This window comes from Lepisosteus platostomus, chromosome 10, assembly GCF_059453375.1.
Source record: "Lepisosteus platostomus isolate fLepPlt1 chromosome 10, fLepPlt1.hap1, whole genome shotgun sequence".
Classification (NCBI taxonomy): domain Eukaryota; kingdom Metazoa; phylum Chordata; class Actinopteri; order Semionotiformes; family Lepisosteidae; genus Lepisosteus; species Lepisosteus platostomus.
The window spans coordinates 6,230,787-6,244,915 of NC_142620.1; the positions used below are offsets into that span (position 1 = coordinate 6,230,787).

General features: G+C 45.9%; 1 protein-coding gene across 3 annotated transcripts in view; it reads right to left on the bottom strand.

Annotated features, from left to right (window-relative positions):
• sptbn5 (spectrin, beta, non-erythrocytic 5) overlaps positions 1 to 14,129 on the bottom strand; it is a 56,549-nt gene that overhangs the window by 8,405 nt on the left and 34,015 nt on the right. For all 3 annotated transcript variants that reach the window (XM_088647690.1, XM_088647689.1, XM_088647688.1), the window contains exons 43-61: positions 13,956 to 14,070; positions 13,428 to 13,541; positions 12,145 to 12,266; positions 11,819 to 11,981; positions 11,310 to 11,498; positions 9,841 to 9,918; positions 9,377 to 9,549; positions 9,167 to 9,257; positions 8,475 to 8,621; positions 7,598 to 7,735; positions 5,927 to 6,183; positions 5,313 to 5,499; positions 4,758 to 4,970; positions 4,297 to 4,493; positions 3,220 to 3,424; positions 2,700 to 2,876; positions 1,916 to 2,071; positions 1,005 to 1,222; positions 399 to 588 (exon numbers count right to left, since the gene is read on the bottom strand). In XM_088647690.1, coding sequence (XP_088503816.1) covers positions 399 to 588; positions 1,005 to 1,222; positions 1,916 to 2,071; positions 2,700 to 2,876; positions 3,220 to 3,424; positions 4,297 to 4,493; positions 4,758 to 4,970; positions 5,313 to 5,499; positions 5,927 to 6,183; positions 7,598 to 7,735; positions 8,475 to 8,621; positions 9,167 to 9,257; positions 9,377 to 9,549; positions 9,841 to 9,918; positions 11,310 to 11,498; positions 11,819 to 11,981; positions 12,145 to 12,266; positions 13,428 to 13,541; positions 13,956 to 14,070 — 3,130 coding nt within the window. The remainder of the gene's footprint in view (positions 1 to 398; positions 589 to 1,004; positions 1,223 to 1,915; positions 2,072 to 2,699; positions 2,877 to 3,219; positions 3,425 to 4,296; positions 4,494 to 4,757; positions 4,971 to 5,312; positions 5,500 to 5,926; positions 6,184 to 7,597; positions 7,736 to 8,474; positions 8,622 to 9,166; positions 9,258 to 9,376; positions 9,550 to 9,840; positions 9,919 to 11,309; positions 11,499 to 11,818; positions 11,982 to 12,144; positions 12,267 to 13,427; positions 13,542 to 13,955; positions 14,071 to 14,129) is intronic.

Consider the following 14,129-nt stretch of genomic DNA (forward strand, 5'->3'; position numbering starts at 1 on the left):
GTACCAGGAGGAGCTGAGCCTCCTCCTCCTCCTCACTGTATCACAGTGTGAGGGTGATCGAAGCAGTGCTCTGCCCCTCTGCTCCGGAAAGACCAATCTCTAAATGGAACTGTTTTTTCAGACAGGGCACTAGCAACAAAGAACAAAACAAGGGGAGAGTTTTCCCCCATTTCCCTATCAATTCAAGCCCTGGTTGCAAAGAACCAGAGGTACTGTCACATAAAATAAGGATGCTCTACCCAGCTGGCTTATCTGGGCTTTATATCATGGTGTACTCTTCTAAAGCACATTCATTATCATTCCATATTGTAACTGATCGCCAAGGGAGTCTTGGTATCCTCTGCATCGAGGAGTCTTTTTTGTTTTCTCCTTAGGCAGTAATTCTAGTTCGGTGTTACCTCCTCACTCATGAAGTTCCCACTTTCGATGAGGCGGCGTCCTTCCTCCTTCACGGCCTGTGATTTGTCAAGCTGCCTGTCAATCTCGCGGTGGTGCTCCTCGTGTCTCTTCAGGTGCTGCTCGACGTCCCCGCCTTCCCCGCTAAGCCCCTCCCCCTGCACCAGCGACAGGCTCTCCTTCAGCCAGGCTCTGCACAGCAACACAAGAGCTCCTGAGACACAGACACGGCCGGCATCGATCTCAAAAAGCGAATATATTCAATAAAGCATCCGGCAACTAATGTTTAATTAAGGAGTAAAAACTGATATCTAATTATTCTTAACCCCACATTGAGGCAAACTGTGTTGCTTTAGTACTCATCAAGTACTCAACAATCCCTTTTCTCTTTAAAAACTGTACATTTTTAATCCAAGAGCTTAATAGTAAAAGGTGCAAGTAGACTTGTTTCTTGTAGAGGAACAAAGGTCCAAATATATATATATAACATTTATTTATATGATGTTAAATTACCAGGAAACCAGCCTATACAGTATGGACAGCCCCAAAGACAGCTGTAACTATATGAACCCCGATTTTTTGTTGTGTGCAAACCCAAGAAGACTTACACTAGCTCCCTCCAGTCAATGAAGTATCTCTGCGCAGTCTCGGCTTGGCCCAGTCTCTCTCTCCGCACGCTGGCTTTCCTCTGCAGGCTCTGCCAGGCCTCTTCCACCTCCTCCAGCCTCTCCTCCAAGCTGTCCCTCACCTGAGGATACCTGTGGCCCAGCACAGCCCCCTTCTCTCTCGTCCGGGACACTTCCTCCCCGATAGCGGCGAGGTCCCTCTGCAACAGCACCCTGGGAGTTACTAACCGTACCTCGTGTCCTCAGCTTCAGACACTCAGTCACCAAACGCTCATTATTCCTCCTGACCCTGCACTTGTTCAGTAGGCCTTTGAACCTGTTCTAGATCTAAAGTCTAATTCTTTAAGATACTCTGTTGAGTTCGGAGGAGTTGACAATGTCGGGGGGGTGACACAAATTGCTCAGCCTATATTAACAAGCAACCCTCATCAATATTTCTTGCATCACACAACACACAAGATTGAATCTAGAGTCATATGCATGAGTCTCCCTCCGCTAGGACACACCTCCAGAGCTCTCCACAAGAAAGGCGGGCTCTGCAAATTCGCTCTAATGAGGAAATTCCCCCAGCAAACAGTTCAAGAGTCAGTGCCTTTTGCAGAGTCAGATCCATTGCACTGGAATTGTTTCACCCATCCTGCAGCTGCAGGTTTCTCTGAATATTTTGTGCTCTTCTTACATGTACATCATTAACAGTCCCATGCCTCAGAACTCACCTAACCTCTGCACTCTGCACTTTAAACTTGATTACCACATATTTATTTTCCTATGTATTTATTGTCCTTTATTGATTGGGGTATGTTTTTTTGCTTCATTGTACTGTCTTGTACTGTCTTGTACTGTCTTTATGTATTATATGTACTGTCTTTATGTATTATAGGCCGCGGGCCTACCTCCAGGCCGTCGTGTTGCCGCAGCAGGGCCTGCACGCCCAGCAGGTCGTGGCCGTGGTCCTCGGCGCTCAGCCCGGCCTCCTTCTCGCTCATCCAGCCCTTCAGCTCATCCACGTCGTGGTCGAACTGGTGCACCTCGCGTGCAGACCTCAGGTTCTGTCCGGGAAACCGGGCACTGTCACCTCGGCTCTGGCCCAGTCGTTCAGGACCAGAGCTCCTGAGGCGGAACACCCCCAGAGGGGCGCTCTCCAGTCCACAGCTGGACCCACATCGTCTCAAAAGGCAGCGCATTTAACGTGTACGGAAGCATCAACCCAAAGTCAGTTTCTTTGATTCAGAGAAATATTTCCATGATCAAAGAACAGGGGAGATTAATCCAAATCAATCCTTATTAATAATAACCATTATTTTGTATAGTGTATTTCATGGCCTATCACATCAAGGCTCTGTACAACAACATAACCAAATAAAATAGGTATATACAGTATACAGTAGATATAGCTATACCTAGGTACATGTTAAAATGGCACATTGTACATTCTTAAAAGCTAGAGTATCAGAGTGAATTGTAATACGGGATTTTGATTACTTTCAAGATATGGGGTGTATATGTATCACTTAAGATATAAAACTAAGTTTGATTACCAGTTTGAACTACCTTCTGTCCATATTAAGTCATTCATGTATCCCGAATGCTGTAAACCCAAGCATTATCCGCAGATCAACAACGTAGTTGTGTTCCAAAACAAAACTAGATGCCACTCACTGCTCCTGGTGTCCTTACCTCAGCTCTTGCCTCTATGGTCTGCAGCAGCTCCTCCCACAGCTTGCAGAGCTCCGCCTCTCTCTCCTGGCACTCAGGTGACCTCACCTTCTGTCCCAGCTGCAGAACGGACCTCACTCTGCTGTGACCCAGTGTGCTCACCTCTGAGGAGAAATCTTCAAACTTCTTCTGCAGCACCTGACAAAGACGGAAGAGGTGATTTCTACAGAGAACACATTTTCCTGGATTTCATCCTGCTTCAGTCTGTCACAGGGGGATACTATTGCTTTTTTTCCATCAAAAGTAACTTTCAGGGAGAGCAATAAGAGTGCAAGAGAACAAGCTGAACTGAAGCTTGGCCAGCTGATTTTACTCATTAGTTACAATAAGACCTCTTCCTTCATGACCACTTCTAGGCCACGGAAAGAACATAAACATGAACACTGCCACTGCCACCGACAAGTGTACTGGCTGGAGGCCTCCTGCTTCAAACTGATTTTGAGTCGCTGCACAGCGAGCGTTTATACTATGAGTGAAGCACCTCCACATCCTCCAGGTCCTGGCCGTACTCCTCAGACTCTGCTGTGCTTCTCTGTGCACTGAGCCAGCTGGCTAGCTCTCGGGCCTCCCTCTCAAACTCATAGACCCGGCAATGCTCCTCCAGTGCCGCTCGGCGCTCTGCGGACAGCTGCTGCAGACTCTGGTACTGGTCCCATACGGGCTGCAGGCTCTCATTCACCAGACGGCTGGAGAGACAGGAGCAGAGAGCAAGAATCAGACAGCTTTTACTTATTGGTGCTGGATTGATCTCGATCAACCCAGTTGCTTTGGAATATACAGAAAAAAACAGAGAGTATCTGTAGAGTGACAGCATTAACCTTTTGGTACCACAGACCTGCAAAGATGATTTCTGCCTGAATGATGTCCCCTCAGACATTTTGTAATATCTCTGGACGTTTATGGAAGAAACAGTAGAAGCCTAGTCTGTGGCTTAAATTCAAGCTAACTTTACATTCAAGGTAGTTCTCACGCAGGAAGAAAAACCTAATGTTTTTGCCCCATGTTGTTGATGACTAGGTAATGGAATTCATGTCAATATTGCTCAATGAATAAAGAGAGTAAAACCATATCTATATTTTAAAGATCTGACATGTAAAGTATTCTGATTCTCATCCAAAAATCCTAAACACTGGCCAACATATTACCAGGTGGTTCCAGAAAACACTGCTGCCATCTACTGTGCTGTGGGCTGAAAAGCAACTCATTTTTTTCTTTGCAAAATCATCTTCAATCAAGCTGTACGTGATATACTGTAGAAAGTCCTTTTTTGTCTAGAGGTATAAAAGTCGCATAGTGATGATTTTCCCCTAGTATTTTTACAGAAGAATATTCGAGAATAGAAAAAGTAACAAAAAAGAGAGGAAGCCATTCAGTAATTAGTAGTCAATTGATCCAAGATTCCCACCCAACCATTTCTTGAAAGAAATCAGAATATGGGTTTCAACAACGTGCGTGTGTAGCTTGTTCCTCACTCCCACATCCCAGACATTTGATACTGAGTAAGATCAAATCCGTAATTCTGCACTGCAGAGGGACGGCCCTGGGGGTGTTATAGTACCTATTGGGATGCCCATAGCGCTCCAATTTGGCTCCAGTCTCCTGCAGGGACTCCAGTTTGGGCCGTTGGCTTTCCAGATCCAGATCCACAGAATCAAGTTTGCGGAGCAGAGCTTGGGTCGATTCCTCGCTCTTCCCATAATCCGAGCACTCCAGCGCCGGGCGCCGTTCCTCCATCCACGATCCTAATTCCGACAGCTGGGAGGACAGGACACAGAATGGGAGGGAAGACACGCTTGCTGTGATGACAACAGAAGACTCCCGTCAGAAAAATGAATCCGATAGGTGTGTAACAGGGGAAAACCCAAAATACAATAGAAAGCTGTGTGCACTTAATACCGAGGATTTCCATGTAGTCCATAAATATCAACAATGTCATCGGCTCCTGCAGTCTGTACTTGCCTGTGGTGGGAGCGTTGGGATTGTGAGTAGAGATATGTGGCCAGTTCAATGACCAGTTACCTCAGCAAGGAATACTTGGATTTCCAGAGCCTCCTGCAGCCCCCTGCCCCTGTGCTCTGCCTCCCTTCTGAGGCTCTCCACGGCCTCCTTCAGCTCTGCCAGCCTCTCGCGGATCTCCTTGGAGGCAAAGTGTCTGGCCTTCACCATTGTGTTCCCGGCCTCCAGCACCGCACGCACCAGGGGGTCCCTGCTGGCTATCTCCTCCTGCAGCGTCTGCACAGATAGGGGGGGTGGGTGAGGGAGCACAAGCAGAGAGCAGTGCAGCAGGAGTTCAAGGAAAGTCAAAGGAATAACCGAATTCCAAGCCCTAAAGATTGTTGCCCTCTAGTTATGGACTGTAGCTGACAGAAGCAGCATTTTCAAAACCATTAGGACAGTTCATAGCACCCGAATGTATTTAGACAACCTCGAGAGCGTCAGGCCCATTTCCCCATAACCTGTGAATCATGCATTGTTTACCACACGTTTATTAATTTGTCATATTTCCCTGTACTGTACTTTCTTTAGGCTAATCCCCAGATACCAACACCCCCCCCCCCGCCAACTGTCACTCACCTGGTGTTTCTTGAGCAGCGTCTGGGTGCCGTGTAGCGAGCTGCCCCAGTCCTGGGAGTAGGCAGAGGGCAGCTTGTCTCTCACCCAGACCAGCTCCTCCTCCATGTCCCGGTACAGCTGGAAGAGGAGCTGCCACGCCTCCAGGGTCTCCCTGCGGGCCTGAAGGGGCTCAGCCAGGCTGTTATATCTGCAGTCACAGACAGGTGGCGCACTCACAGACACAGACAGCACCATTGCTATGCTGCAGAAGGCTTCTACATCCCACACGTATAAAGAGATTTAAGCCATATGATGTTATATGTCAATTATCCGCAGCTGGGGTCCAGACATCTTTGGGGCTGGCACCAGAAACTTGGCTCTTTGGCCAAAGACAACTAGTGGCATGATTTCGTAATCGGCTTGGTTGTCGTGCATGGGAATGTTCAGTGAGAATCTGTTTTCCTCAAGTACCACTCTGCATTCCTTATGATTCATAATTTTAAAAACGGTCAATCGTGTGTTTTTATTTCATCATCAGATCAGATTGGGTTTACTGCCCTGAAGGGTGGTCCCCCAGTTGGAAGAGACTGAGAACCCCTCGGTAACCCCACTCTACATAGGCTCTGTTACTGTACCGGTACACGGTCTCCCCCACTCTCCTCTGGATCTCCTCGGCCAGGAAGTTGCCCTTGGCACGAAAATCTTTGGCTGCATCCACCAGCCCCTGGATCCTCTCCACGTGGCCCTCCACTCCCTCCTCCAGCCCCTGCAGGGCTTTCAGGAGCCGCGAGACCGCGGGCAGGTCACACCCGTTGTCTGCGTTCAACAGCTCGGACTCCACAGAGGCCAGCCAGTCCTCCACATCTTCCAGGGAGCGCTGGAACTGCAGCGCCTGAGGTCAGGGAGAACGAACCAAGTTTCTGTCTCAGTGGAGCGAGTCAACCCAAAATAGATGCATCGGTTCCCCAACGCTTTGTAGGTGCCACTGCAGAAATCCCTTATATGCACTGCCTCCATGAGCACAATCCCCAGTGACTTTTTGCGCAACAGCCAACCCATTTTGAAACTGGCTATGGCTCAGCTTACAGCTCCAGGGGTCGAGTAAGAACCTGCAGACAGGCAACTCCAACGCACTCACGCGCTCACGACACACACTGCAAGATCCACAGAGCTGCAGAGCCGGTCAAGCCAGGAGCAGAAAGCTGCCAAGAATAACAACTACACAACACTAGGCAGTACTTCTTAAACAGTAAATTAAATATCAGACTCAACCACGGTACAGCATGCTCATGGTCACAGAAGGACATGAGGTTCTAAACTGGAAGACAGCAAGCGTAGTTTCCACAGAAACAGTGTGGGGTTCCAATTAAATACAATGTACACACTCCTTTTACAGACAGTAGCTCATTTATCGCTTAACATGTCAATGTGATCACTCTCTCAAGTTCAGGGTGTTGGTAATTTTAAAAACTCAGCAACAACTTCACTTCGTGATCCCCCAACTCTTACTCCACATTCACCCAAGAGGACACATCCCACAATGTGAAGACTTCTGCCTTGGATGATCACTGACGACATCGTCTTCTAGTGCTATGTCACAGGCTGGAGCTACTTCTATGACTAATAACACATTGCATTTATATAGTGCATTTCATCTCAAAGGATCCCACGTTTCACACCAACACCATACTTCATTTGCTGCTGAAGTGCAGCACCAAATGGATGAAAGACAGCAGTCATTGTGTGCCAACAGCCCTTCAACAGCACTTCAGGTGGAAAAGTGACAAACTGAAATTAAGGAAGGCCTGATAGAACAAGCCCAGAGTTTAAATTTACCATGACCCCCAGGTAAATATTGTTAGATTTGAGAAAAGCATTAACTGGGATTTTTAATGACCAGATAGTCAGGACCATGATTTAGTGATTTATTGGAAGGATGGTACTACCAACCGCATGGCTTCCCCAGTCACAATACTGGGACATTACATGGGAGACTCTGGTTCAGGGGAAAGAGAGCCATGTACTGGCCCATCAACACCACTTAAAGCAGCAACTGGTTTTCCTTAAGTGTTCTCCCAGCACTGACCAGGCCCAGGCTTGCTCAGATTCTAGAGTCTGAGGCTGGGAGGTGGTAACACTGCTGTCATGGAACAACCTGAGCTCTGAGAGAGAGGTGTCACTTGTGGTTGATCCTCTCAGGAGCCATTGTATGCATTTTCTAAGAGAAAGGCTACGTTCACCAGGTCAGGGGGATAAATTCCATTCCTCAGTTCAGGTGTTGTTCCTGTGTTGTACTGTGTGAGTACCTCATAGGCCTCCTGCAGCCGAGACCTCTTCTCCTTGCAGTTGCTCAGGAGTTGTTCCCAGCTGCCCTGCAGGTCCTGCAGTCTGGGGCTGATCTGATCATGGGCGTAATGGCCAGATCCCAGCATCCTCTCTCCTTCCTGCAAGAAAACAACCCAAGCAGCTTTCCTTTAATACCATTAGCAACGTTACTGTTTTCAGTAAGAGGAAAGTGCAGCATTTTGAATCACAAGCTGTGACAGACTGAAGTTTGGAGTGGCCATTCATAACCATGCAATGTTCCAGGAGTCAAGTACATTTTTCCCCAGAGATTTTTCTCATTTTTATTTATAACGTCTATCTGTCTGAGCACAGTAATTAGTTTCTGGGATAAAAGCAATGATATGTAAGTTAATTACCATGCATGTTTTTAATGCAGGGATAATGGCTATAATGGCTCTGGTGCTTGCTGAAATGCTGGTACTTCTTTCCCATTTCATCACAGTCAATAAATATTCATTAAGTCAGTTACTGCTTCTATTGTCTGTGTTCACCGACAGCACGTAGGCATTTTGTCTGTATCAACAGCATTTTGATACAGTAACAAAAACTGCCTATCTCTAAACAAGAGCAAAGTGTTGTTTTGGTGTGTTTTTCCAGGCAATTCTGCACTTCAATACATTCTTAACCTTAAGATTTTGATTTGTATGATTTTGCCTTTTATAGACAGTAGTAACATCTGGAATATGGGTCATATTTGGAAGCATCTTCTGCTAGGTGAAAAATAGCCCGATGCAGAAAACAGTAGGCTTGTTGTTTTCTTTTTATGAAACGCTACAGGACCCAGACTGTAAGGGGCTCTGTGAGGGTGAGGTGCTGTTGGTGAGAGGTGTGCTGTACCTTGGTAAGAGCCTCCACACGGTTATGATTGGCCAGGATCTCAGCCTCAAAGCTCTGGTGTTTCTGCAGCTTGGCCTGTAGGTTAGTAGGGTCTCTCCAGCTCTCATCCAAAGCCACTGTGTTCTTCTCACTAAGCCAGGAGCATACCTGACAACAGCAAGCACACTCAAAGATCAGAGCTGCTCATGTATGGAGGTTACATATTCCCCCACACGGGGATTACACATGGAGACACACCTTCTTGCTGCTTGGAAATGCCTTGGAAATGCACAGTGTATTACATACTGTTTACCCTCAGGTAAACAAAATTAATCAAAAATGTGCTGCATCATTGTGAGCTGTAACTGAAATGTGACTCTTAACACGGGGGTCATGAAAACAGCTCTATTCAAAATTAAAAAGCTGTGTGTTGTGATGAAAAGAGATCCTTTTCCTGCATACTCACAAAAAAAAGGTCTAGTACCATGAATATCAGTTAGAGGAAAAAAACAAAGAGATCATTGATTCCATTTACTGTAAGCTTCAAATTGCAAAACTAAAAAAATGTTTTGTTATTGAACACTTCCCACAAACAGGTCACGACATTTTGTGGCATTGAATAGTGACACATAATGCAAGATGTCATGAAAAAAACAACTGTTTATACTCATGGATATCTCACTGACGGCAACACCCTCTGGCCCCTTCTTTACCTCATAACTGCTGCCCAAGAATTTCTGGAGCTGCAGTGAATCCTCCAACCTCCTCCTGCGAATTGCACTGCTCTCCATTAACTTCTCCTTCCTGCAAGACAGAAGAATCCAGACAAAGCTTCAGGAGCAGGGCTGAGACCTTTAAAATGGGCCCATAAAACACGCATGCCCTGACACAGACTGACAAAGGCTGTTCCCTGGGACAATCACCTGAGCAGCACTGCTTTACTCTTGCTCTGAATGTCGCCGGAGTGGGGGTGTCGTTTCTGCACAAGCTGCCGAGCGAATCTCTCCACTGTCTCCACGTTCTCAAGCTGAGCCTCCACTGCCTTCTCGAACAGGGCATGCTTCCTCTGGAGAGTCTCCACCCCAGACAGGGAGTCCTGGACAGACACAGCTCACACCTCACTATGGCCACATGCTCATAGCTGAACTCAAACATGTGTAGTTTTCGCATCCCTTGCCTTACTTGGAAAAAAAACAGTACTTTCTTGCAGACTACAGAGGTTTGTCATATGAAGATGAGCGTGCCTCAACATATAATTCATGGAAACTCAGTTTGACAGGACAAGTTTTTGCAAAACCTGCATCTACTATAGAGCTTACAACAAATCAGACTGAACTAGCATTTTATGCAACAATAACAACAACAACAACAACAACAGACACGATACCCCAAGGTCTTCATTGGCCAGGAAGGCCTCCTTGTTGCTGAGCCAGCTCTCACACTGTTCCACACAGCCATAGAAAACCTGCAATCAGGAACAGTGCAAGCGCTTTGACACATCCATGAAAGAAAGCTACTAAATTACAAACATCTTTCTCCTGATCACACTCATTTTTTCACCCACTTTATATTTAATACTAGGGTGCTGTGTAGCATAGTAGGTAAGTCCTTCGTCATCTAACTGAGAAGTTGTTGGTTCAAGTCCCAGTGACAGAGACTGCTGTTGAGTTCAGTGTCTCTCTCTGGTTGCCCCAGTCCAGCCAGCTGCATAAGCAGGGACTAGCCTTGCTGAGTAATCCCTGTGCTGGACTAGTAGGAGGTGCTTTACTCCTACTTAGTACCATGGAAACCAAGATGACCCGCGGTTCTGGTGTGAACTTCATGTAGTTTTATTCAATATATAGGAACTGTTGTATCTGATACTGTAGCAGAAGCTGTATTTGACATTGCAGAATTTTAATTCAACTTCGTGGACATTTTTCCCAAGTACCATACATGGAGCTAGGGTTCGAACTCTAGTTCCCAGTACAAGGGAGAGAGTCAAACATAACCTGCTTTTCTTCTATTGTGGCATCATAGGTGCAAATCCAATCCTGTACCAACAGAGGGCACCCTCACAAGTGCCACTGTGTCAGACAACTGACACTTCTTGGTCCAGCACACCAAATAGTGATTTTGTCAACCAATGTCTTTGATTCAAGACTAAAGCACCTCCTACCTAAAGTGATTTGAAAAGTGAAAACTGCAAAAACTTGAGACATCCTCAGCTCAGTGATGCCACACTGTGGCAATATCCCAACGGTACAAAATATCAGTGTAATTCCTGTACACAGGTTTATTGTGTTAATTAAAAGCTATTTTTGTATTGCATTACTACTGACAGAAAGTAGATACAATTATCATTTCTCAAGGTGTCCCAAAACCTTTCTTTTCTAGGCTGATCATAACTTCTTAATTGTTAGAATCCTGGGGCTGGTTTTTGTTTCATTATTCATTGCTGCCTCAGTCAGAACTACTCCCCTTTGATGTCCTCTCTTCAGGGAAAACAGGCTTTTTTGTGTATATATGAATTTAAGAAATAAAGGAACTTTGTTCACAATCCTAGGAAACAAATTACATTATTTACTTTATTGTCTGCTTTTACAGATTCATGCTATGCAGATTCAAAATATGGGGAATGTCCTGGTTTTAGTTTTCCTATTTTATTATACACTGTTCCTATATAGAAAATGTGATATATTAAAAATAAAATGAATTGCCTGAATTGTATCAAAGGCAAGCATTCTGAAATTGATATTTTATTGTTGTAAATCCAGACCAGGATGATCAAAAGATCATCGTCGGATTCAATATGCCCTACAGGTGGGGTAGCTGGATCTCTGTGGTTTTACTAATGTCTGCCCCTATAGTTGATACCTGGAGCTCCAGAGCCTGATCCAATTTCTGGCTACGGTCCTGCCAAACCCGGTTCAGTCCAGTCCGAGCTTCGTCCAGTTTGCTGAGTGCTTGACGGATCTCTGAGGATGCATAGTGACCAGACCTGACCAGACTTTGGCCCAAATTCTTCACAGAATCAAACCGGTCTCCACGTGCATCTATCTCTGCCTGTAATGAAAGACTTTTTTTTCTCAATTGAAGTGTCTCAAACTAACCAGCTGTCAGAACAAACAGGACATCACATAGCCTACCATGTTCAGGGGTGAGACTTGTGTTAAGAAGCGTACCCATAATTAAAATAAGTTCAAAACCTGTTAAAAATTATTCTGTACAACATTATCTACCTTCCCCTGGGATTTCCATATATCAGATTAAGTTTGTGAGAAGTGTGAAAAGAAATGGCTTTATTCCAAAGCTTAAATACAGCAGTGCTATAACTAACCGTGAGGTTTAACTCTGAGTGCATAACCACTGGCGTGTTTTCTTACCTTTGTGTTCTGGTGCTCTGCAATGAACTGCTCAGCTTCTGCCTTGTTCTTAGGCAGCCCACTTTCACCCATCTGTGTGGTGACTTTGAGGACCCAGTCCAATAGAGGGCGCTGGTCTGCCTTGAACATCTGCAGCTGGAGAGACGCCTGCAGCTTCTCTTTCCTGGAACAGCAGGAAGCTCCCTTATCACAATTCCTGTGCTGAGCACTAAACCTCTCTGTGTTTTTGCATACAGTATCTCTGTGTCCAAGTGAAAGTGCAAGATAGAGGTACACAGGAAGGACTTGAAACACATTCTCAGCATCTGCCCGACCTGCTCTCCTACCTCACTTTCGCCTCTTTCTCCAGTTTCAGCCAGGCATCTCTCATCTCTTTCTGCTTTCTGTTCAGCTTTTCTGCCATCACTGGCTGGGTCTTCACCTTGGTCTTAGCCTCCTTCTCCAGGGCCTGTCACAGCAAAGATGATTCAAAGGAACTTCTCCACACAAACAACACAGTGGCCTCATAGCTAATGCTACTGCCTCACAACTGCAGGGCCCTGAGTTCAATTCTCTGCAGAGGGCACCCCGTTAGGAATTTTCTTTAAAACATAAACATGTCTTGTTTCCTTGAGAACAATTGATAAGAAACCCATCAAACCACAGGGATTCGTTAATTTCAGGAGCTTCTAGTACCCAAAACACTTCTGCCTCTTCTCCTCTTTCTGTAAAATGGAGAATGTTGGTCTTCCCCTGCCTGAAGAAGCTTTCTCTATTCATTCTTTTTAACTTCTTCTGGGTGCTCCAGTTTCTTCCCACTTCTCAGAGACTTTCTTGTTAGGTTAACTGAACTCTCTGAATTGTCCCAGAGTGTGTGTGAGTGTTTTGTGGGCGTCCTACAGTGTGCTGGTGTACTGTCCATGGTGCAGTACACTACTTCCTTGCACCCCCTCCAGGATAGTGTCGGGTTTGCTGCAACCCTTGCCAGGAGTAAGTGGTTTTCTGATAATGGATGGATAGAACTGATATAAACCAGTGGTAAAATTACACTGTCCCACTGCTGATTCAAGATCACTTACTGTATGTTAGAATCTCAGGTATAGGGATAGAGAACAAGGATGAATTTGTTTAAGGCAACACACGTTGAGTTGGTAACAGAGCCAGAGCTCAGATTTGAAAACTCTTAGTAATTATCCCTTTACTTCAACACTGGCTTGCTCACCCCTCATTTTGTCAACTGGCCAACACCTCCCTACAAAGGCACGCAGCCATAAAGGATGCAATCCCAGATACAGTAAGGAAATTACTCAAGACGTTTTGCAAGAGTTTACAGCTCAGAAGGCAGGAGGAATTCTGGCCAGTTGGTTTCAGCTGATCCACTAGTTTGAAAGGCCATGATCACAGCGGAAGTGTGGTCTTTGCCCCACAGATATGCAGGAATGGGAGTCGCTGTGGGACATCTAGTGGTAGTGAAGTAAGAAGAGGACAAGCTTTCAGTTCTGAATTCAGATGTGGTTAATTCTTATAGCCTTGCAACTATAAGAAGGCACTATTTGCACACATCCAGCAGAGCTGCTATGTCACTGATAGGGAGCTTATTTGTGCAGCTGTCTGTCCCCTCAATACACACCGCTGCTTTCTCCTGGATGATGCCAATCTCTCGCTCGGTCTCCTTGTGCCGACGAATCAGGTTCTCCACGCTCGGCACATCCTGCCCATAGTCCAGCCCTTGCATCAGCAAGCTCTGCAAGGCGCCACAGAAAACCCCATTAGACATGCCCCTGCATGGATCAGTGACACCACAGGAAAGGACACAGACCACCAACACGTGTTATACAGAAGGTTCACTAGAATTATTACAGCTCTTAATTGGTTGAATGAGTATCTTGACGTTTTCATAATCTTGACCCTTTTTGTTGCTCGCAGTTGCAGCACCAGAACAATCATGCTGGGAGTGGGCTCAAATAGGGGATTCAATAAAACTCATATGGTCTGCATATATATACTGTTACAAGCGTTACATTCAACTCAATGTTGTTTTGTTACTTCTTGCTGCTGATGTTGCTGTGTTGGGCTGTGCTGTAGAGTTGTCTCATCCTTGTTATGCTTGCCAGATTACAGGACCAGATGTAAACTCTTCCTCGCCATGTGCTCTCACCTTCTCCCCCGACCTCTCCCGGAGCTCCTCCAGCTCTCTGATCAGTGCATGGACCTCTAGCGCCCCCTCCAGCTTTTTCCTGTACCTGCTCAGGTTGCCGTGGAAACTGCTCCATCTTAGGATGAGAAACCCAGGTTAGCTGCAGTTTTTCACCCAGCTGGAGCATCAACAGGA